The sequence below is a fragment of the Macrosteles quadrilineatus genome, unplaced genomic scaffold, assembly GCF_028750875.1.
Source record: "Macrosteles quadrilineatus isolate MER2022 unplaced genomic scaffold, UCM_ALF_1.0 Scaffold_1__1_contigs__length_201487025, whole genome shotgun sequence".
In the NCBI taxonomy this organism is placed as follows: Eukaryota; Metazoa; Arthropoda; class Insecta; order Hemiptera; family Cicadellidae; genus Macrosteles; species Macrosteles quadrilineatus.
The window spans coordinates 88,567,344-88,592,694 of record NW_026542594.1 but is presented as its reverse complement, the minus strand read 5'-3'; the positions used below and the strand labels follow the sequence as shown (position 1 = coordinate 88,592,694).

Genomic DNA, 25,351 nt, shown 5'->3' with positions numbered 1-25,351 from the left:
GCTAATATCCATTTTCCTAGTTTGATTTTCAATAAAATGGGCTATATACATATTATTGTTATTATTTAGATAGTTAACTACCAATAAACCAATTCCTAAACGTTTGGTACTTACTTATTGGATACCCATAGTATGTATGCGTTTGAACGGATGGTGTTTTTGGTTTCTGGAGACCTCAAAAAGAAAAGGTAAATCGGTTTAGGGGCTAGTTCTTTCCGTGCCACCTACGATAATAGCTCATTCCCTATAGGCAAATTCGTTAAAACGTAAGTTACATTCGATAGTGTCAATTATGTAACATTACATCGCTCCTCTTTCTGGCCTCAATCAAGGCCCCACTAGAAAAAGCCAAAACCACAATTAATTGTGCATTCGAATATTATAATGCGTATCATTGACAGCTGTCACCAATATTTAGTGTGTCGTATGACTTGTACGACGTCAATTGTTGTGATGTATCATCCATTGCAACAATCGATTGCTGAACACTCCGGTAGTTATCACATCACGGTTATTGATTTACATTTACTTCGGCACTCGGCAGTGCGGGTTTGCCTTCAGTGAAGTGAAGTGCTTGTGTCAAGTATAATGTATTCAGTTCTAAAGTTACAAGTTATGCTCAACCGGGAATGTGTTATTTTGTACAACATTTAGATCTTTGTGATGGTGAATTGTTTAGAAAGGCGTATTTGTAGCTGAACGATTTGGACTGTACAGAGTAGTTGGTTTGAAATCTTATCGTTATCTTACTTGAAGTGGCAGTGCGTGATAAGCAGTTTCCTAGCCCGTGTGTCGGTCGTACCTTGATCTGTGGTGTGTTATGACAGTGACGTTACAACCTCTGTACTGAGCCCCGACTTTATGACTCCATGAAATAGTCAGCCATGATAAAGAACGTAGTGGTTTTCGGTGCCTCGAGTAGAACTGGCGTGTGTGTTGTGAACGCTGCGATCAGTAAAGGTGCATTTTTAGGATAACTAAACTTTGTTGACGAGTATGATACAGCAAGTTTAGTTAGTGAAGTAAATATGTCTAAATTTAAAAGCAAATATGCTTTTAATACCCTTATAAAATATACTTTTTGTACGCTTTTTAACGGAACTATCTTGACAAAACAACAATGCTATATAATAATGCTTGTGTAACCACTTATTATTGTTGTGGTTGACACAATATATTATGTTTCCTATAAACAAAACTTATCAAATTTTTTATTGATAAAGCTGATTAGTTTTGTCTAGTGAATAAAGTATGTAAAATAGATTTTCACAGAGGTAATGGCAGCAACTTTTTGTCTTAACCTTAGGTATACTCATAAAAACATGTTTCACGTAAAACCGTTGTCTACAAACGCATTAAATTTCTATAGGTAGTTTTGTTTTATGTAGCCAAACGAACTGTTGATCAGGTTTTCCATTGTTTTCAAACTATAGTAAAAATGAAGATACATTTTTGTATACTCGTATATTACCCATTTTCTACTTGCAGCATTGACTTCGAACTTTGTAGTTTAATCTACGCTCAGTAACCTCTGCTTGTGTTGCTCCAGGACTGAATGTCCGAGTGTCTGTGGACAGACAGACAGAACAGCTGAGGGACAGATTTCGGTCTGTGGAGCTGGTGGAGGGAAGTCCTCTAGACATCCAACATGTCAAAGCAACTTTGGAGGGACAGAACGCCATCATCGTAGTGTTGGGGACCAAAACAAAACAAGGTTTTGTGTCAGGTTTCTAAATTATTTTTACTTTTCTGATCTATTGCGCATATTTCTCAGTGTTCCGTACGACAGGACAAGAGCACCTTTGATAGTGAAAATTTCCACCTGAATGTTTAATAGTGAGGTTGAGGTATAGTATTTTAACTAATTTTAACCATTGTGGAAAGTAGCTTTCAAGGCTTACTCAAGCTATGCTTCATAAATCTATAAAGCATTTTTTTTACTTGAAACTGTCACAGATATTGTATTTGTTTATATATAATAGTTTAGCCAGCATATATGAAAATATGCAAACCAACTGCAGTTCTTTTTATAAGAAGGCTTCAACTGACTACTATAAGATCCCCGTGCGTAGATCGGGCACACAACTAGTAGGGTTATAAATTGAAAGAATAACATATAAATAAGTACAGCTGAGGGATGTATAAGTACACATTAGGTAGGTATATAGAAATTTCCCTTTAGAAAGGTATTACGACCTTAAAGGGCAATTTATGAAATAATGGATAGTTTTGGGCAAGGTTTCTCGTCATGACAAACATTTTAAGTATAAGGTTTAGGGGGGCGTGGGGTGTGACTTGTAGTTTTCTCAAAGGTTCATGGGTACGGTACTTTTGGAATTTATATGGATAACATTAGCCGATCGTGATACGTTTTACTTGAATCATTGACTATACGAAGAAAAGACTTCCCAAATAATGGAGCAAATTGAAGCCAAAAAACATGGTGCAATATGTTGAGATGGTCTACCAATTAATGACAATATTCTGTGTCAAGTTATAAATCTATCAGCCGTTTGCTATGATACTGCATTACCCCAATACACTAGTACCCTCGAGTGAGATGGTCCTGAACTTCATCTATTTTCTTGGCTTCAAATGTTAACTAACATTCCATGGGGAAGTCTATTCTGTGTAACATCAACCACTACAACAGATAACCAACAATAAACAACTAACAAATGCTTCGCAATTAAATTTCACCCGGATCGTGTTGGTCCATATGTTAAATCCAATGATTAAACTAAGAATTCTTTATATATCTATGAGGCATAGTCCTAAGGTAGGCCTATAATTGAAAGTTACTTTCCACAATGGTTAAAAGTATTTAAGGTACTACCTCATCCTCACAATTTAACACTTTATTCGGGTTGACTTTTTCATTATCAAGGTGCTCTTGTACTTTCCGTGAAACACTGAGAAATAAGGACATTAATGCGTTACGAACAGACATACACACAAAAATACAGAACTTAATTAGGGAATTTGCTATGCTTTAAACATAACAAAGGACATATAAAATTAGTTCCGGTATTTTAAATCTTTGTTAATGTCATCAAACTTTATCATAACAATTTATATTTGCTTGGACCGAAGATGGCCCGAAATTCTGTCGAAATGACGGCTTACTATATGAAATGAAGTACTATAGACGATTTAACTATTGACTATATATATAGACAATGGTAGGAACAAAAAGTGACACATTGGAAAAGCGAGTTTCCCTCCCTTCCGTTAGCATTTTAAGATTGCAGATACCTTAATCTTATCTTCAAAAACAGTTCCCACACTCCGGACTACTCACCTTGGCTACTTCCTTCACCACTTCCTACGTCGCGGACCTGTTTCCCTCCCTTCCCATAGCATTTTAAGATTGCAGATACCTTAATATTATCTTCAAAAACAGTTCCCACACTCCGGACTACTCGCCATGACTACTTCCTTCACTACTTTTTACGTCGCGGACCTGTTTCCCTCCCTTCCCTTAGTATTTTAAGATTGCAGATACCTTAATCAAATCTTCAAAAACAGTTCCCACACTCCGGACTACTCACCTTGACTACTTCCTTCACCACTTCCTACGTCGCGGACCTGTTTCCCTCCCTTTCCATAGCATTTTAAGATTGCCGATACCTAAATCTAATCGTCATAAACAGTTCCCACCCTCCGGACTATTCGCCTCGACTATTTCCTTCACCACTTCCTACGTCACGGACCTGTTTCCCGCCCTTCCCATAGCATTTTAAGATTACAGATGCCTTAATCTAATCGTCATAAACAGTTCCTACACTCCGGACTACTCGCCTTAATTACTTCCTTCACCGCTTCCTACGTCGCGAACATGTTTCCCTCCCTTCCCATAGCATTTAAGGATTGCAGATACTGTCATCTAATCTCATAAACAGATCCCACACTCCATACTGTTACCCTTGACTACAATGTATCGAGTAATCTTCAGTATAATCTTTGCTGAATAGTAACAACTGATGTTTGTCCTTTTGTACTGTATTTTGTTTTGCTAGTATACTGTGGATAGATAACTTACAAGTCTTTTGTTTACTTTTTTCCTTTTGGCGAATTTCCCATATGGGGAATAAGCTATTACCGTAGTACTCATGGTAAGACCTGGACCCGGGACCGATTTATATTTCATTTTGAGGTCCCTAGAGGCCAAAAACACCATCCGTTCAAATTCATATATGTATTTATATGGGTGATTTGAAGTTGGTGTGACAAAATTTTTTCTGGTAAATTATGTAACAAGTCGAGTTCAAATCCACAGTTTTTATTGTTTTATCCCTCGTGGTCTCTTACCTATGATTTTTTTTTTAATTTTCAGAAAAAACTGTATTAGCAATAGAAAAACTTACATTTCTCCACTTTCCTCTCATCTGATGATAATTATAATGGTATTTTATGAAATCTCATCAAATTTACATTTAGTCAAGTCAGTTTTGTGTCGTTAGTAACAGTTTTGTAGCGAAAGTGGTGTTGTAAATACAAGAAATATGTTTTTCAAGAAAAAAACTAAATTTTTAAATAAATATCATGTATGTTATTTTTTTGTGAAAAAAGTGTCAAATACGTTAAAAAACTTGTCCTTTTCCTGAGCTTTAATTTGATATAAGCATATTGTATTTTCCTTCGGAAAATTACTGTGAAAATTATACTGCAAGTGCAAAAAACATGGATTAAAAAACTAGTTGGACGTAAAGAGACTAAATTATGTTTGATAAGAAAATCCTTCCAATGCCTCCTACATTTTAAATTTAAATTTTTTTCACTAAATAAAAGAAATAAAAGTGAATTGGTACTTAAGTTACACCATTGGACAGTGTGCCTTTCAGTGTAACCCATAAAAGATAAGATAATCAAACTTATAGATAAAAAAAATACCTCAATCGTTATCACAAAGGATAGTACACCTTATCTAATAGAAAACACAATTCTCGTACCTTATGCGGCCCAGTTATTAAGGATAAGAAGTTTATAAGTGCAGTTCAATCATGGAGTTCACATCGCGTGAGTATGCTGAAATGCATTTTGTGTACGGTTTTTGTAATGGAAATGCTCGAGCTGCGCAACGAGAATACCGTGCCCGGTACCCTGACAGACGAGTGCCTAGTCCTCAAGTATTCTCAAGATTGCATCTGCGTCTTTTAGAACGAGGTACAGTCTTCAAACAGCCGAATGAGGTAGGTCCTGTACGTCATAATGTGGAAACGGAGGAATTAGTTCTAAATATGGTCGAAGAAAATCCTAAAATTAGCTCTCGACAAGTGGCCAATGATGTAGGAGTTTCTCAATGCAAAGTTCTTAGCATATTACATAAAAATCAATTTCATCCGTACCATTTCATCGAAGTTCAAGGTCTGGAACCTCAAGATTATGCTCCAAGAGTTCAATTTTGTCGTTGGCTATTAAATGCTGACATTGAACAGCCTCAGTTCTTAAAAAACATCCTGTACACAGATGAATCAAGGTTCACGAGAGATGGTGTTTTTAACATTCATAACAATCACCATTGGGCTAAAGAAAATCCCAAAGTGATGCGGGAGGGTTCTCACCAAACGAGGTTCCATCTTAGTGTTTGGATTGGAGTAATTGGTAACCAGCTTGTAGGACCTCACATTTTCCCAGAAAACCTAAGTGGTGAAGCTTATCTGGACTTCCTTCAACATAGCCTACCCGATCTTCTTGATGGTCTTGACCTCACCCAACGCCAAATAGACAATGTCATTTTCCAGCAGGATGGAGCCCCTCCCCACTTCTCCAAAGATGTGCGGAACTGGTTGACACTGAACTATCCTACGTGGATAGGACGCGGAGGACCTGTGCCTTGGCCGGCGAGGTCTCCCGATCTCACTCCTTTGGACTTCTTTGTGTGGGGCACAATGAAAGACATTGTTTATTCGACCCCAGTGAACTCAGTGGAGGAGTTGACAGATCGAGTTGAAGCAGCTGCTCAAGTTGTTCGAGAAAAATTAAGTTTTAACGGAACGGTTGGAGCCATGAGAAAGCGTGCGAGGGCTTGCATTAGAAAAGGAGGCAGGCACTTTGAACATGATATTAAATAGTTTTTTGGGTTTTTTTTGCAATCGAGTGTTGTATTATTGTGTGATTTTCAAGGTTTTCATTGTGTAACTTTACGGGAAATAAAGTTTAAAAACTAGCTTATGAGTATTGTTATTAACCCATGTTTTTTGCACTTGTAGTATAATTTTCATAGTCATTTTCCCAAGGAAAATACAATATGCTTATATCAAATTAAAGCTCAGGAAAAGGACAAGTTTTTTAACGTATTTGACACTTTTTTCAGAAAAAATTATATACATGTTATTTATTTAAAAATTTTGTTTTTTTCTTGAAAAACATATTTCTTGTATTTACAACACCACTTTCGCTACAAAACTGTTACTAACGACACAAAACTGACTTGACTAAATGTAAATTTGATGAGCTTTCATAAAATACCATTATAATTATCATCAGATGAGAGGAAAGTGAAGAAATGTAAGTTTTTCTATTGCTAATACAGTTTTTTCTGAAAATTTAAAAACAAATCATAGGTAAGAGACCACGAGGGATAAAACAATAAAAACTGTGGATTTGAACTCGACTTGTTACATAATTTACCAGAAAAAATTTTGTCACACCAACTTCAAATCACCCTGTATGTGTCCGTTAGCGCGATAACTCGAGCAAAAATGATCCGATTTCAATGAAATTTGGCACAAACGTGTAAACCTACGTTTATTTGACGAGTTCGAGATCCAGCATAATCGGACCATGGGAACGGGTGTTTATGGGGGGTTTCATGGGGTAAAAATGGGGTTTACCCATTTTTGACCCTAAAAACAAAAAATTTTGCAATTTATTTTTAAACCATTTTGTAGAGCTTAAAAAAAGAAATAATTTAGTGTATTGAAGCGCTGTTGTATGACTAACGGTCACGGAGAAAATTCAAAAATAGTGTAATTTAAAATTACCATGTTATTCTTATGGAGAAAATTAAAATTGTTGTAGTTTACTTGTTTATGGATATATATTGATAAAATTTGGAAAATTTATTTATTTCATCCTATACTATTGACGTATGGTCAAAAACACTTTTTACCTTCCCCGTTAAATCTAATGTTATTTAAATAAGAAATAAATATGTCTTATGGAAATATTTTAGTAAAAGTGTAATCAGACAAGTTGAAATTTGCTTAGTCTGCAGGTTTGCTGTAGCGGGGGTATTTAATTAATTCAGCCAAGATGGTTACTTAGCAACCCATAAGACTAATGTAAAAAAATGTGACTTTCAGTTTCATTTTTCTATGTAATTAGATTTTTGTAGGCAGTTCTAACTGCAGTAAACTCGTTTTTAGGCCAGAAATTTACAAGATTTGAAGAAAATCGTCGGAGCCGTTTTTGAGATCAATCTGCAAGCAAGCAAGCATACATACATGCAAGCAAACATTGCTCGTATTAGAGTATCCCAAGTAGCAACACAATATTGTTAAAATGTTGAAATAATGTTGCTTAACATTGTCAACAATATTGTTCTGAGAATATTGTTTTAATGTTGAAGCAAGATTTTCCCAACATTGATCAACGTTTTATGAAAATATTGTTTGATAATATTGATTAATGTTGAAAAAACATTATTTCAACATTAACACATTATTTTCCCAACATTGATCAACATTTATTGAAAACATTGTTGTCAATATTAAATAATGTTGAAATAAAAATAATGTTGAAACAACATTAATAAGATTGAAAACTGTTTATGGACTCAGCTCATCCTGAAAATCAAAATAAATATAAACTAGGCTTTTATTAAGTAATAAAGGGAATAAGGTTGATGCTAAAAACAAAATACTAAAATAAAAATTCCACCCAAACGGGTAGAAACAAAAATATCTTCAATTTAAATTAGAACTATTTTCTTGTGCGCGCCATTAAAACGCGCGCGGATGGATCTATCTATTAGCTTTAGCTAGCATCTAGCATGGTAGCAGACTAGCAATGGTAGCATCCATCTTCTTCATCTCATCTTGATCTTCCATCATCGGCACTCGGCTCGGCAGCTCCAGAGCATCTTTCATTTCAATCAATCATCTCTAGTCCTAGTCTCAATCTCGTAATTTTTATTTCACTTACTTCACACCATGTTGCAATGATTGTATTTTTCCCTTTGCTTTGATATTCTGATGTATAATAATACAATTATTTACGGCTGAATACAGTTTTTTAATGGTGGTCAACTTGAGATACCAGCTTTAAGGTAAGTGCATCTTGTTATCAAGTTAAGTTTTGCATTCATAGTTACATAAAGTAGGCTAGGCACTCTAGTCGTAACTTAATAGAGCCAAGCCTAATTTATTAAAATCTTTTAACCTACAAATGCAGTACCAACTGCTAAGATTGATTGTTAACACACAAATAAATTATGTAAGTGTGATAGTACGCAAGGCTATGTAGGCTAAATAAGTTAGGCCTATAAGGCTAATATTTATAAGCAAACAAAAAAAACTCATTTGAATGCTGAAAGAAAAAGTAAAACCTAGCCTAATCATTGAGATCATTGTGAATGCATTTGCCCAGAAAATTGAAGTTATAAGTTAATCATCTCCAAGGCTTGAATCATCTCACATCTTTTTTACCTTGGCCTAACCTTAATTATTTAAGTTAGACGAAAATGCGTTTTCCTGTTATGCCATTGCAGTTTAACCTTTGACATAGCCTAGGATGTCAATATTATTTTACCTAAACTTAAGTTACCGGTACATACCAAAGCCAATTTACAACTTCAAAGTAGGCTACAATTTAATTATCCTATGAATTGGTCAATAATTTGTAAATTTAAAGTAGGCCTAGGCCTAACTTACATTAAGTAACCGTTGGCCTTTTTATAAGCGGAACAACTTAATAAGTTATTTAATCCCAAGAATAATTTTAATGCTAGGGCCTGTATTGATCGATTTTACTACACTAATTTCGCTAATTTCGACCTCTAAAGTTAAGTAGCTTAACCTACCATTACAACTACTTACAGTAGCCTTAACAGTAAAAAGTTAAGCTTATACTAAAATTATTTTAAAACTGAAAGATCAGTTGTTAACATTACCGTATCACTTTAGTTGGGTATCTGTGTTATTTTAGTTCATAGGTACCTAACTAACTTAGCGGCTGCACTTTACTTGACGTCCTACACTCATTCGAATGAAAATATCGATCGATATATCGATTAATCGATTGCTTCATTCGATATATCGTAAGGTTAACCTAACCTAACTAACCAAACGATATATCAAATGAAACAATCGAATGAAAATATCGAATCGAAAAAACAATCGAATGAGTGTAGGACGTCAAGTAAAGTGCAGCCAACTTAGCCTTAACTTATTTAATTCGTGGGTAGCAGGCCTAACTTGTTCTGTACCGGTCAAGGTTGCTGTACTTTAACTTATAGGCTATTCTTATGTTTGTTATGACTTAACTTAGTCACACTGCTTATGATTAAGTTATGGCAGTAATTTGAACTTAACTCGAACAGTAACCAACCTGTACATTTTTGCTTGTCTCTTGCATACAAAAAGCACTTAAACACACATTCTTCGCAGGCACGAGGCAGAATAACAATACTGGTATGTTATTTAAAACCTAAAATAACTTTTATGCTAGGGCCTAAATTGATTTTACGATAGGCTCTACCTTAACCCTCCGAGTGTTATGTGTCGTAAAAGCGACTCATAACACACCCGCTGTGGTGTTATGCGTCGCTTTTGCGACTCACAAACTATCTGGCTGAATCGGATTGAACTGGATCGAGTTAGGTATAATTTTTTTCAGCAGATTCAGAGCTTTCTCCTGATGTCTGTTTCTTCATTTTAGTTCCGAAAATATTGTAGCAGACAGCTGACGTGCGTATTTGTAAACAGCTTGGTTAACCTCGCACCGATGAATGATGTGTTTTATTACGTTTATCATTGTTTTAGTGTTAAAATCAAAAGTAGTGATATACGTGGCGCATTATAAGAAGATTTAAGTGATTTTGAAGGGCTGGTTGATGATCCTGAAGAAGTAGGTAGTGATATTGATGTAAATTATCAGCCAGATTCCTAGCTATGGTTAGGCTATGCATTCTTAGCTAAACGCTATGTACTGAAATTGGTTTTTTGCCCATAACTTAACTTATTTATTTGCAAATCTACTTCCTTATATTATTATATTTTTGGAATCCTCATAATATTCTGAACAAAGTGGCTATTTTAAAATATTTGTAGACCGATAAATTATAACAACTTATTGAGCGCGAACATACCTAATTTTTTTTCATTTAGCCTATTTTATAATTTTTGAGAAATGTTAACCCCACAAAAATTGTTGAAAATTTTTTTTGTAATGTTTTATATGTTAGGGCCTACCTTGAAGCCCATAATTTTCCAAACAAAATGATATATAAAACAGAATACTTTACATTGTTTTTAAGTTTCTAAGATACATTTTAATAAAACCCTGCGATTGCGCAATAAATGGGCGAACATTTAGACCAAAATTAGAGGCACTTGGAGGGTTAAGTTACTAAGTTAATTTCAACCACTAACTTACCATTACAACTACAGTAGCCTAATATCAGTTATAAGTTAGACTAAAAAGATATTTTAAACTAAAATATCAGTCGTTAACATCATCACTTTACATTTCACTTTACATTAGTGTAGGTGGGTTGTGTTATTTTAGTTAATAGGTACCATTAAATTACTCTTTAATATTATAATAGCCTACCGCATTGTTTATGTTGAGTTTTTGTTTTCGTTAACCAAAACTAAGATCGTAAAATCATCAATAATAATGAATGTTCTCTCTAACAGGAAAGTACCCCTAACTAACTTACAATAATTTGTTGGTAGGCCTAACTTGTTCTGTTCCGATCAAGGTTTGCTGTACTTTATATAGGCTATTCTTATTTGTTTGTTTTAACTTAGTCACACTGCTTATGAATATTGCGCAGTAATTAAAGCCTAATTCAAACAGTAATCAACCTGTACATTTTTGCAGGTGTCTTAAGTTACATAAATACAAAAATCCCTTAACTTAAACACTCTCATTCTTCACAGGCACGCAGGCATGTATAAAACCATGGGGCACGAGGTCAAAATAAAATCAGTAGACTCTACACAAGACTGACCAAGTTTCTAACATCCTTTGAAGCTACAGGTAATTGACCTTTTCAATTGATTTTCTCTGTCAGCTCAGCATGTTAGCCTAGATAGTTTTAAGAATGTGATGTATGCATGGTTGATTGTATTGTAAGGCCCTTTTACAGACTTAAAGATTTTTCAAAGCGGACTTTAGCTCTATTAATCTTGCATGATGTTTTTCTAAAATATAGCTATCAGTACTCTTATTTGGTTTTTAGTACAATGAACTTATTAACTTATTTTGCTTTAATGTATCATATTTTACTGTTGTATGACTGACTTTTGCTTTTCAAGCTTTCATGACAGTATCAATTGCATGTAATTGTCTAAATATTAATAATTGCTTTATATCATATTGTATGGCTAGGCCTATCGTTTGACTAGATTAATCAAATCACAAAACATGTATTTATAATCATAGGGAGTGTTGTGTCTGATGAGGCTACGTTGTAGGTAATCTCAGCCAAGATCGATTAGTAAAGTAGGCTAACCAGATGGTAAAAACTAGGTAGGCTATCAAGGTGAGCACTTTTTTTGTCTAAAAACGCCGTGTGATTTCGCAAACTGTCATAACCTAACCTAACTAACCAAACATGCTGTTAATGAAAAAATCAAATGAAGGTTTACTATCGAAAAAATTGTTCTGTTCATAAAATAAAATTATAACTTAAATGCCTCAAATTCTAAAAAAAGATGTACAGTTAAGAAGTAATCACATTCTAAGCAAAATCTTTGACAAAATGTTAGTGTCACCGGTGGGATTCGATCTGATAAGTATTTGATTATGAGCCGAACACTATCCACTTCACCTCGAACACCGATGGCAGCACTTCGTACCGTCGCGGTACGGTAACAGTGTTCATTATATGTATTCATTCAACCATTAATCGATTGAATCGAGCCTATTTGGTCCGAAATAATATAAATACTTAGTATTTCGTTATTGAACCGATAGTACATGGCGCTTTTGTACGAAAATTTGCTGACCCTCTTAAAAAGATTTAACAAATTTGATCATTTCACTAAAAAAAAAAAAAATTTAGTTAGATTCTGACACCTAATGTTTGAAGTACGGTAGCCAAGAAATATATTGACTACCGGTTTGAAAAATATATTGGTAGGCCTATATACGGTTTGATATAATGGCAAAAAATAGCTTTTGGTTTTGTTGTATGTTTAGGAAATCGTTCCTCGAATGACTAATTTTACAACAGCCTACCGCATTGTTTATGTTAAGTTTTTGTTTTCATTAACTAAAAATAAGGCAATAAATAGCAATATTAAAATATTTCTAGATAATTTGAAGCTTGTATAAGAGTAAATAAATAAGCCTTTATACTCTCTTCTGACTCTATCTCTGCCTAACTAAATTTTTAAATACATGCCTTTCATACATAATATAGGTTAATATAGGTCTTGTATTATATTTGGCTATTAATACAGGTAGGTGTTGATTAATATTCAACAATTTAGTCAATGGTAATATGCAAAAATTTTTTGACAGTGGAGAAAATAGTGGAAAAGTGAGTATTTAAATTACAGACCTTGCAAACCATTAACAATCTCCAAGGCCACGTTTAACCTTAAAATAGTTATTTTAAAGTGGGCCATGAGGCACAATTTTTATTTCAGCTGCGGTTTTCAATACGGACAAAATGAGAACATTCTATTGGCTGTCATGGTCTGACGTCACTCTCTTCTCTTGAGAGAACACCATTAGCGCAACGATACGAAGTTCAACTATCGATGTTGTGTAGTGGATAGAGTACTCAAACGATGTCTAAGAGTTATCCAGTTTGAATCCCTCCGGTGACACTAACTTTTTGTTAAAGATTTTGTTTAGAATGTGATTACTTAATTTTTTGTTAGAAATTGAGGCATTTATAATTTTATTTTATGAATAGAACAATTTTTTCGAATAGTAGTAAACCTTCATTAGATTTTTATCTTATATCTCTTTTTATATTATTAGCAAGTTTGGTTAGTTATGTTAGTTTATGACGGTTAGGTTTTATTTTTTTTTTTTACATTTTTTTACTCTCATTTCGTCCACAATGAAACCGCAGTATTAGCTGAAATAAAAATTGTGCGGCCGTGAGAGCGTGGAACATAGATCAAACATGCCTGATGTACTTCATAAGCTCTATCCAACCCTCAACAACATGAAATAGCAGCTGTTCTTGTTCTATACTTTCAGATACTCCCAATTCCCATGCAAAATAAACTTGACACAAAGACTTTTTTTTAGGAAAGGGAAGGATGCCACTACAGTCGAAGAGAATCGGGCCTATGGAGATGTCAGCGAAGATATAAACACTTTTCAACAATCACTAGGCCTATACATTGAGCCTACAGTTATTAATTTTTAAATCTTGAAAGTGATTTACTTTTGTTTACAGATTTGATATATTATAAGAATATTTTGTTCGCTTGGTTTTTTGGTCTCTTTTGTGATTTGACCTTCTATAAAAAATGTATATTTTGCGCTTTGTGAAAGAATAAACAATATATTTTTAAATTGTGACATTATTTTTTACCTTTTTCTTGAAATAAATATACATAACTTATGTCAACAATATTCCACAGAAATACTTTTTGCAGATTTTATGAAATAGCATAGCCTACTGTTATTCAAGAATAAAATAATATATTAGTAATAGTTTTGTCAGTCAATAGAGTATTACCTAAAATGAGTTTTTTTTTTGGCATTTTTGTTATGCATTTATGCAGGCCGAAGTATTTTGAATACTTAGATTGTTTAACAATTATTTTGTGATATTTTAAAAATATTAGCTTAATATTGACAGGATAATACAGACGATACAAAAATACTTTAACAATGTTGTAAAAACAATAATCAAAATACTGTTAATGTTAACAAAATATTGTTAATTGATTATTTCTACATTTTTTTCAAAATTGTCTTAATATTGGCTTAATATTTCCATATAACATTGAAACAACGTTGAAAAATATTAAGACAACATTGTCAAGACAATGTATTTTGTTTCACGAAAACGTTGTAACAATATTGTTACCACATTGATCAATATTTGGGCAATATTGAATGAATGTTGTTTAAATGTTGAAAACAACATTGAAACAACGTTAAAAAATATTAAGACAACATTGTCAAGACAATGTATTTTGTTTCACGAAAACGTTGTAACAATATTGTTACCACATTGATCAATATTTGGGCAATATTGAATGAATGTTGTTTAAATGTTGAAAACAACATTGAAACAACGTTGAAAAATATTAAGACAACATTGTCAAGACAATGTATTTTGTTTCACGAAAACGTTGTAACAATATTGTTACCACGTTGATCAATATTGTGGCAATATTAAATTAATGTTGATTAAATGTTAACGACAACATTGAAACAACATTGTTATGCTACTTGGGATAGGATAAAAGTAATGGCAATGCCTTAATATTTTTATATTTTGTTCTATACCTACACAATCTAACATAAATTATTAAGTGAATAATAATCGTGCGTGCTATCTCAGGTTATCAAAAGCTTCTAAATTTGTCACTAACCCAACTCAACCCACCAAAAGAAGGAACTCCAACAATACTAATGCGAAACTTTATATACCAAAGCTCTGCAACGTTTCCAGACTGACGATTTAAAAAATTACACCAAAATTGATTGAAGCCAAAATTATCAGTGGTAAGAGGAGAAATAGAATTAATACTGATGATTTCATCCTAATTACCCTCTGAGTTTAAGCAACTACAATGTCCTTTTCCTTTGTGTCTTGCTTTCGCAATCGCCATTAGCCTATAAGACACTAGGGCAATCCCTGACTAGGGTCGGTTTAAATTTAGAAAATACATGCTTTTCACACGGACAGCTGTATATTGCGTGGCTCACGTGGTGGTAGGTACGCCTAAAAACTTATATATTTATACACCTAATGAAAAAACAATAGTTATTTGTGTAACTAGTGGTGAAAGTGGCACTTTGCTGCACACGAGAGCAATGTTTACTCGGCTCGTGTGGAATGATCTCGAGTGCAGCAAAGGCCTTTTTCACTCGTGTTACACATTATATTTTTCCTACAGTCACTATAAAGCATATAAATTATTAGTCTTTCAAACACTATGCAACACGTTTATAGGTTCAGCTGGCAACACAAATGGTGCCCTAGAGAAAGTAGTACCCGCGGTCCATATCACTCCGCTATTTTTCCTCTGCAAGAAATGTGCTCTGCGTTTTGAGAATATAGTTCCGTATGTTTTTGTAATTTGAAGTGGATTCCGTGCCTAAAAAAAATGCTTAAAAGGTATTTTCTTGTTTATTATGATCGTAGGAAGGTTTTAAAAACGTTTAAAAGAAAAGTCCAGAAAGTTCAGAAATACCGAAACTATAAACACGAAATGACAGGTTAAATCGTAGTTATAATAGTCAATCAGCTGCTCATAGTATAATTATCTTCAAGTGTTGCCAACCTATTTCCAAGCGTAGACCCTACACGGATTACGTGCATAATGGAACCACGCTGTTTTGTGTTGTTTCGTTGGAATCCTGATGTGCGGCAAAGTATAAACCGTACGGCAAAGTATAAACCGTACGGCAAAGTATAAATATGCAGCAATTAGCAGCTTTCTGTACTATAAACAGTACAAGGAAGCCAACTTTGTCGGGTGACTGTAGGAAAAAAAATATTGTTTATCCACTGGCAATTAAGTAATATATTCTATTTTTATTTTTGGTATACACTTTCATTATTCATCGTAAAGAACAAATTACCATCCTTATTATATAATACGTAAAGGTAATTTCTACGAAACACTACTCCTCCGTTAATAATGGACGGATTTTTACAAACGAGGTGTCATAATAACAGGTGCACTAGCTTAAAATAATCGTCGGGTAACTGCTAGTATGTCTATAAAAATAAATCTTTAGGGGTCGATTTACTGCACACAAAAATCCAACAAATTCTTTTAATAATATATATTATACTTGGAAGTGTCCTACCATTTTACTTAATGGTAATGTTTCCTTTTTTCTTAAAAATATGTGGGGAATTTTGATAGGTTTTCATAAATTTGGTAGAGTGAAAAAAGGTTTGATTTTAAAAAAATAATTCAAAATAGCATTTAAAAAATATGTTTTATTCATACAGGTTAAGTTACTTCTTAGTTATTGAAAACCGTTGATTTCAGGAGGTGAAAAGTATGCTATTTTTCACACTTAGTTGTTATACAACTTGTATGTGAAACCGGGTAGTTTTCGAGAAAGCAACACATTGTTTTCTCCCTGCATCCTTTTCCTTTTCCCTATCGACAAAATATTAAAATTACCATGAAAAGATTTATAATAAAAATATACATTTCCTGTGTTATACACTTACTGCACCTGGAAAACCTAGTTCCTTTTTATTTTATCATTAGGAAGGAAAGAAATGTAGTAATTAAAAGTAGTTTTTGCAAAGTGACAGTTTTTACTTCAATTAATTAAAAATATATATACCTATTATACAATACTTGATGGTGGTTCATTTGAATTAGTATTTTTTAAACATAGTGATTCATACTTAATTGGTTAACACTTGCTAATAGCTAATAGTACGGTTAAAACACAACCGTTCTGCGGCCTTCCATTGCAATTCAAACAGTACGAGTACATACATTACTGAAGGATAATTTGTTTCAGACACTTCAAACGTCACATCTGAGGGAATAAAAAACATTGTTACTGTGATGGAGTTACTTCGCATTAAAGTTATTTCAGTCTGCTTTCAATGTATGTATTTAAGCACCTTAAATGCAATGACTTCTGTAAATAAGCTAGTATATAAGACAAATACTCGTAAACCACGGTTTTGCGTAATATTATATGCAGTTATCCACTTCCGCTATACTATAGTAATAATGAATTATATGAATATAAGTGTAATACATTTGATGTTATTTACCTCTTGCTCATTTACACGTTTACATGTATAAGAACCAACACTCTAATCGAAAATTGTATGTACTGTTTTAACTCGATATTTTTTCTGGTAAAAACTTAGCAAGAACTTTTATAAAATGCTTATTACTCGCACTGATGACTGTTTAAGTTGAAGCATTGACTAATAGACAAAGGTTGAAGGTAACAATAAAATTACTGCTTCCAATGTCAGCTTATAAATAAATTTAATTCGTATCATATCTGTTCTCATGGGACCTTGTGCTGTTTTTCAGCTAACACTTTTCATGAAGATATCCACACGACTAGGGACGTGTTAGAGCAGGATGAAAGACGCTCCTGGAGAGTGTTGGAAGGCAGCAGTCTTCATTGGGTGGCCGTGGTCACGCCATACGTCACCGACGTCGCTACTACAGGGTATACCATCGTCCGAGGACCGGGCTACCCTGGCGTCTCGCGCGGGGACTTGGCTAAGTTTCTGGTCGACTGCCTCACTATGCCCGAGCGTTACCAGAAAACTGTCAAGATCGCAAGCCTTGACAAAAGATAGTATTTAGTTCCTTGTAATAACATTTTATATGCATTTTTATATTGTGTATTTTATTGTTGTAAACTCTAATACCTCTGTTTTCCCAATAAAACATTTTTTTTGTATCTTACCAAAACCTTTGTTTTACAACCAACTAGCAGTGTGAACGATCTCAACTCTATATAACTTTCCACATCCTCAATGATCCCATCACGCTATTTAACAATTGTCTAATTAAATAATAAACTCAAGAAAAGTATAACCATGTAACCAACAAGGTGAAAATGTCTTTTGTAGATGACAAAACTAACCGAAGGATCTAACCAAAATGAAAGTATACATAATTATGTACAATGTTGAATCACGTGGCAGCATTGTTCACCCATCAAACCAAAGACTATAAGTCCGCGCGCGATATCTTTTCACTTGGGATTTTTTGTGTTCCACTGTTCCGTGTGAATTTTGTATCGGCAATGTCACATCACCGAGTTCAGCGCCCGCGTCTTGTACAGTATTGTGTGCTGTGGAACATGTCAGGTATAGGATGGGGTAGCGAGCCCTGCAGCGTTGCCAGGTTGTGTAAGTCCCAAGTGAAAAGATATCGCGCCCGGACTTATAGTCGAGCTTTGCTGGGGATCGAGCTTTGCACGTGGAAAATCATTAGTTTACACTCAGAGCAGTCTTAGTATTGCAGATGCATTAATCCATTCTTAATCCATTCCCACACTCCACACTGCTCGCATTTACTACTTCCTTCACCACTTCCTACGTCGTGGACCTGTTTCCCTCCCTTCCCATAGCATTTAAGGATTGTCGATCCATTAATCTAATTGCCACAAACAGTTTGCACACTCCGCACAACTAGCCTTTACAACTTCCTTCACCATTTCCTACGTAGTGGACACGTTTCCTTCCATTCTCATAGCATTTAAGTATTGCAGATACATTAATCTAACAGCTACAAACGGTTCCCACACTCCGAACTGTTTGCCATTACTACTTCCTACACCACTCCCTACGTCGTGGACCTATGTCCTTCCCTTCCTATAGCATTTTAGTATCTTAGATACATTAATCCAACTACCACAGACGCTTCCCACACTCTGCACGGCTAGCCTTTACTACTTCATTCACCAATTCCTACGTCGTGGACATATTTCCCTCCATTCCTATAGCATTTTAGGATTGCCGATACATTAATGTAATTGCCACAAACAGTTTACACACTCTGCACTGCCAGCCTTTACTACATACTGCACCACTTCCTACGTCGTGGACCTGTTTCCCTCCCTTCCTATAGCATTTTAGGATTGCCGATACATTAATGTAATTGCCACAAACAGTTTACACACTCTGCACTGCCAGCCTTTACTACTTACTGCACCACTTCCTACGTCGTGGACCTGTTTCCCTCCCTTCCTATAGCATTTTAGGATTGCCGATACATTAATGTAATTGCCACAAACAGTTTACACACTCTGCACTGCCAGCCTTTACTACTTACTGCACCACTTCCTACGTCGTGGACCTGTTTCCCTCCCTTCCTATAGCATTTTAGGATTGCCGATACATTTATCTAATTGCCACAAACTGTTCCCACACTTCACACTGCCAGCCTTTACTACTTTCTTCACCACTCCCTACGTCGTGGACCAGTGTCCTTCCCTTCTCAAGGCATATAAATATTGCAGATACGTTAATCTAATTGCCACAGACGGTTCCCACACTCTGCACTGCCAGCCTGTACTACTTCCTTCACCAATCCCTACGTCGTGGACCAGTGTCCTTCCCTTCTCATGGCATATGAGGTTTGCAGATACGTTAATATAATTGTCACAGACGGTTCCCACACTCTTTAATGCTAGCCTTTACTACTTCCTTCGCCACTTCCTACTTTTCGGACCTGTTCCTCTCCCTTCCCATAGCATTTTAGTAACTTAGATGCATTAATCCAACTGCCACAGACGCTTCCCATACTCCGCACTTGTAGCCTTTACTACAATGTATCGAGTACAACCTGTTTAGATATGAATGTCTACAATAATGATGGTAAATTTTAAAAATTTTGTCCTTAGGGGTAGTGGGGATAGGGGGTAGCTTAAAATTTTCAAACAGGAAGTATGGTCGAGTTTGGTATCATTTTACAGGTCTTGACATAACTAAACAATTACCGTAAAGAAAATTGAAATCGGACCACTAAAAACAAAATGGCAGTTCAAAATTACTTTTAATAACCATTGTCTTAATCATTTTTAGCTGCCATTTTGCTAATAATGGTCCGATTTCTATTTCCTTTACGTTCCTTGTTTAGTTATATCAAGACCTGTAAAATGATACCAAACTCGACCATACTTCCTGTTTGAACATTTTAAGCTACCCCAACCCCCACTACCCCTAAGGACAAAATTTTTAAAATTTACCATCATTATTGTAGCCATTCATATCGAAACAGGTTGCCACAAACCGACTCCAAATATATAGTTAAAAAGGTAAGGGGGGGCGGGGTGCAAGTTAATTTTCAGCCACCCTCATGGTTATTTGGATTTGATACGCTTTAGGGCGCCATTTTGTTATTAGTGGGCCGATTTTCGTTTTCTTTATGTCAATTGTTTTGTTTCGTCAAGACCTGTAAAATAATACTAAACTCGACTATACTTGCCATTTAAAAATTTTGAGCTACCCCCTACCCCCGCTACCGATAAGGGCAAAATTTTCTAAATTTACCATAATTATTGTAGTTCCTCACATCTAAGAAGGTTGCCGCAAACCGATCCCAAATGGTTGAAAAGTTAAGGAGGGGTGCAAGTTACTTTTCAGCCACCCTGTATAGATATGACTATACTGTACATATGACAATTGTGTGTTGACATCTGTATCAGTCCGCCTCATCGATGTATATAACCTAACCATATGTATATGTTAGGTTATATACATCGATGGTCCTCCTAAAGCCCCTCTCTCTCGGTCCTCCTAAAGCCCTTCTCTCTCGGTCCTCATAAAGCCTTCTCTCTTGGACCCGCTAAAGCACATCTCTCTCGGACCTCGTAAGGTCCCTCTCTCTTTAGGGTCCTGGTAAAGCACTTCTCTCTCCAACTGTCATTTTTTACCGTTAGTCCCAGTAAAGCACCAAGAGGCCATTCTTCAGAATTCAAAATATCGAAGAGCTGAAAACATATTTGGAATCAGGATTTTTTCTGAACAAAATGGCGTATTTCATTTTTCCTAGCACCAATGGGAACCGAGATCTGGTAAAGCACCATGAGGCCATTCTCAAAAACCAAAACTAGTAAAGCACCATACGCTGGACAGAGAGAGAGAGAGAGAGAGAAGAGAAAAAATTGTGGTGGATGCTAAGGCTATCATGGTATTGTTCCCTGGTCGTAAGATAGAAATCTCAAGAGATCGCACCTTGTTAGAGCGACAGAGATTGAAGGAACTTCGTGGATCTCTTGAGAAACGTACTAAAGAGGGTGAAAAAGACCTCACCATAAAGTATCAGCAGGGGGTACCAAAGATTGTGAAGCAGGCAAAAAACACATAAAGACCAACGGACAACTCATTATTTACTATCAAAATGTTAATGGGCTACGGACTAAACTTATTGATTTAAGAAATTTTATTGCTATGTCACCTTTTGATATAGTTGCACTAACTGAAACCAACTTATCTTAAGACATAGGCAATTCGGAAATATCTCTTCTCGGCTTCACAATTTACAGGTGCGACAGGTCTCATCTTACTAGTGCTAAGTCCAGTAAGGGTGGAGTAATGGTTGCAGTGAAAGACAGTATAGGTTCTTCTCAACTAATCTCTGGCTGTCACGATGTTGAACATGTTATGATCGAAATCAAACCCTGCAAGGAAGTAATGTGGCTTCTCATAGCTTGTTACATCCCGCCTCATGAACAAGTAGACAAATATAATAGCTTTCTTCAGTCATTTTAAGCATTAATGTCCTCTGGCCGCCAATATGACGAAATCTTCATCATCGGAGACTTCAATCTTCCGCACGTGAATTGGGTTCAACCTCTGTTATCTCCTCACAATCCTGCATCAAGAGCCATGTTGTCAACGATGGAATTATTTGATCTCCACCAGATAAACCGGATTCAAAACAGCAGAGATGTGTCGCTTGACTTAGTCTTCGCATCAAATGAAGAGATTGAGATCCAGCGAGAGGTTGATGCCCTACTTTTAGTAGAAGAAAGACACCACCCCCCGCTGTCTTTCAGCGTCAGTCTGAACACCCCAATGAACACTGGAAACCATATAAATTATGTGCATGACCTTAAACGATGTAACTTATTTGATACACATCTTTCTCTCTGTGCGCTGGATTTCACCATCTGTCTGAATGAACCTGATCTCAACAAAGCAACTGATAATTTCCTCTCAGCCATTGCCAATACCGTCAAGATCCACTCACCTATGAGGAGAACAGGGGTTTCTCCATTTCCTAGGTGGTTTTCTCCTGATTTGAAGAACCGGGTTATCTAAAAAAAAGTACTGCACAAATGCTATAAGCAAGCACCATCTGCTTCGAACTATTTACGTTTCTCCAATGCAAGAGCATCATGCAAGGTCGCAGCCAGAAGAGATTTTAACCAGTATTTGGCAAGAATTGAAGCAGGCATCCCTAACAATCTTAGTTATTTTTGGAGTCATGTTAATGCACAAAGAAAGTCATCCTCCGTGCCCCCTAATATTGTTCATGATGGCCGAACTATTACAGAACCACGGGAAATGTGCGAGTCTTTCCGAGAGTATTTTTCCTCTGTCTTTACCAGGTCCTCCCATGATTTCATCCCTGATCATTTTGATAGGCTTGGCAATTCAGCAAATTCTCAAATCAGCCCTGCTGATGTCTTGGCAAAGCTTGCTAAGCTCGATGAGACCAAAGGCTGGGGTCCGGATGAAATTCCTCCTAATGTTCTGAAATACAGTAGACACATTCTGGCTGAGCCAATATGCAAACTCTTCAATTCTCTTCGTCATTGGCCTATGGAATCTTCCCTGATGCCTTGAAGAAAGCTTTTATTGTACCCATACACAAGACTGGACCGCATAATACTGTCTCCAACTATCGACCCATCTCTATCCTCTCTGCGTTGTCCAAAGTGTTCGAGGAACTCTTTTTGGACAGAATCAAGCACAAGGTAGCCAGCATCATCTCCCCTCGTCAGCATGGATTTGTATCAGGACGTTCTACCGTCTCTAATTTAATAGTTTTCCAAACTAAAATACTTGAGGCTTTCATGTCAAATCACCAGTTGGATGCAGTTTATTTGGATTTCTCAAAGGCGTTTGACACAGTGGACCATACTATTCTCCTAAAAAAAAACTTGTCAGCCTGGGATTTGATAACACCTCAGTTCGTTGGTTGGCTAGCTACCTCTCGAATAGGCGCCTGTATGTAAAATTTGCAGGCGCACTGTCCTCAGAATTTGTCCCCTCCTCAGGTGTACCACAGAGGGATCTCGTCTTGGGCCTCCACTGTTTTCACTGTTTGTAAATGATCTACCGGAGACTATTATGACTGACTCTTTACTGTTTGCCGATGATGTGAAACTCTTTTCAGCTGTCTCAAAGGAGGAAGATTGCCTGATAATTCAGCGCAGTTTGGATTTCCTGGACCAATGGTGCTTGACTAACAACATGAAACTCAATATTGGGAAATGTCAAGTTATTACCTTCCATCGTTGCACCGCCCCTCTGGTCTTCAATTACAGTGTTCGAGGAGAAGAGCTTTCCAGAGTTACGGAGATAAGAGACTTTGGAGTTATTTGGACCTCGTCGTTGAATTCTGAGGCTCAGGTAGCTACCATATGCAGGAAGGCGAACAAAATGCTTGGGTTTGTTCTTCGATTTTCCAGAAATCTTACCAACTTGACCGCACTGAAAACTTTGTACTGTGCATTGGTGAGGCAGCTGCTAGAGTATGGTTCATCAGTGTGGAGCCCTCATCAGCGGTATCTCTGCGACGAGCTGGAGGGGGTGCAGCGCAGGTTTGCCAGGATGGTTGGTGTGAGGAATGGCTACCTGTACCGCCAAGTCCCGATTGATGAAATCTATAGTGAGATGGGTCTTCAGCATCTGGAGACCAGGAGGAACATCGCTGATCTCGTTGTCTTGCACAAGCTCCTTAATGGCTCATTTGACTGCCCTGATATGCTCCAGCAGATTCAATTTCGGACTCCTCAACGCACTCGTTCGAGAGACCTGTTTGTTAGACAGCATCACCGCACAAACTACGGGATGAATGCCGCACTCGTCCGCATGCAAAGGGCGGGCAACAGCGTGCCAGAGACTGTAGACTTCTTCCTGGACAGTGTATCTTCGATGAAGAGGAAGCTTCAACGTAGTCCCTAGTTTGAAAATTCATTGTCAATATTATATATATTTGAATCGTACATTTTTATATCTAACATCTTGTTGTGTTGTATTAATGTAAAAATGGAGTTGTCCGTTGGTATGTAAAATAAATAAATAAAATAAAATAAATAAAAGAGAGATTAGGAAAGAGTGAGGGTGGGGGTATCAATGATTATTATGATGGAGGGGGGTTTTGATTGTTCTTACTTGTGTAAATTGTATTGATCGTGATGAGGTTGGGTGTTCATGGTTCAGGTGTTTGTATGTTTATGTGTTATGGTATTTATAGAAGTAAAATAGAGGAGAAACACTTATGAAAATGGCATACAATCTTATAAACCATAATACAGGACTTCCAAAACTATTACTGAAACTTAAAACCGGAATGGCCGAAACTGTTTTCAATGGATTTGGGAAGTAGTGAAGTTTTGACAAAAATAGGTAAAACCATTGACTATACACAGATGTAGTCTGTGTATAATCAATAAAAATAAACGGTATCAGCATTCTGACACAAAATTTCTCCCATAAGCTTGTCAACAACCTTTATCATGGGTAAGTGGTGTAAGTAAGATATTTATTGGTTAAAAATCACAAAAGTTTAAATACTTTTTTAACCGTAATTGATACAGCAATGGGGTGTTATACTATTTTTATTTTTTTATCATTATAAGGACCATAACATATTAATTTTTATCAAAACCAGCTTTTCTCCAAAAATCCGATTTTTGTTATTTGATGTTTTTATGGGAAAATAACAATAACTTTTGAACCGTAATTTTTACGGAATTGGGATTTGTACCATTTTGTTCAAAATTTAAAGGACTATAGCATACAAAATGTTTAAGAAAATTGTTTGGGCCATTTTCGAGAAAATCTGATTTCCCCGTTATTTTTATGGGGTTTTATGGGAAAATCAACATTAAAAATCAAAATTTAAAAATATAAAAAATAAATGCCTGGAGATACCATGGATTAGAACCTAGACATCAAATTTCATCAATATCAGGCCACAGGTGTAGTCCCTATAGCTCTGTGCACATCCAGACACACAGACACAACACGTACACACACGGTTATCACTTCGAAAACCACTTTTTTTGTGTCCAGGGGGGATCCAAAACGAATATATCCACTCAAACTCAAAAATGTTGGCGAAAACAATACTTTCTCCATATACTATGGTATAGAGGGAGAAAGTAAAAACCTATGAACTATGACTGTAGGCATCCGACAAAAGACCTCAATAAAGGTAATATAATGTAATTTTAACAATATTTATGTAAGAGTAGGTAGTTCAAATGATCAGCTGAAAATGCATTTTTC

The 25,351-nt window shown here is 35.8% G+C and overlaps 1 protein-coding gene and 1 long non-coding RNA gene across 3 annotated transcripts; both read left to right on the top strand.

Moving 5' to 3' along the window:
- The first annotated feature begins 583 nt into the window (after positions 1-583).
- LOC128982277 (flavin reductase (NADPH)-like) lies at positions 584-17,783 on the top strand. 2 transcript variants are annotated; one of them, XM_054401304.1, is made up of 4 exons: positions 607-960; positions 1,550-1,714; positions 16,867-16,956; positions 17,400-17,783. In XM_054401304.1, exons 1-4 carry the CDS (start codon positions 885-887, stop codon positions 17,672-17,674), a joined length of 606 nt encoding a protein of 201 aa, XP_054257279.1. In that variant the 5' UTR covers positions 607-884; the 3' UTR covers positions 17,675-17,783. The 2 variants fall into 2 exon arrangements, with proteins under 2 accessions (XP_054257280.1, XP_054257279.1); XM_054401305.1 differs by lacking the exon at positions 16,867-16,956 and having other exon boundaries at positions 584-960.
- LOC128982303 (uncharacterized) lies at positions 8,076-13,670 on the top strand. Its single transcript, XR_008489618.1, has 3 exons — positions 8,076-8,272; positions 11,109-11,208; positions 13,441-13,670. It is a non-coding gene; the product is annotated as an uncharacterized LOC128982303 (long non-coding RNA).
- Positions 17,784-25,351: the final 7,568 nt, after the last annotated feature.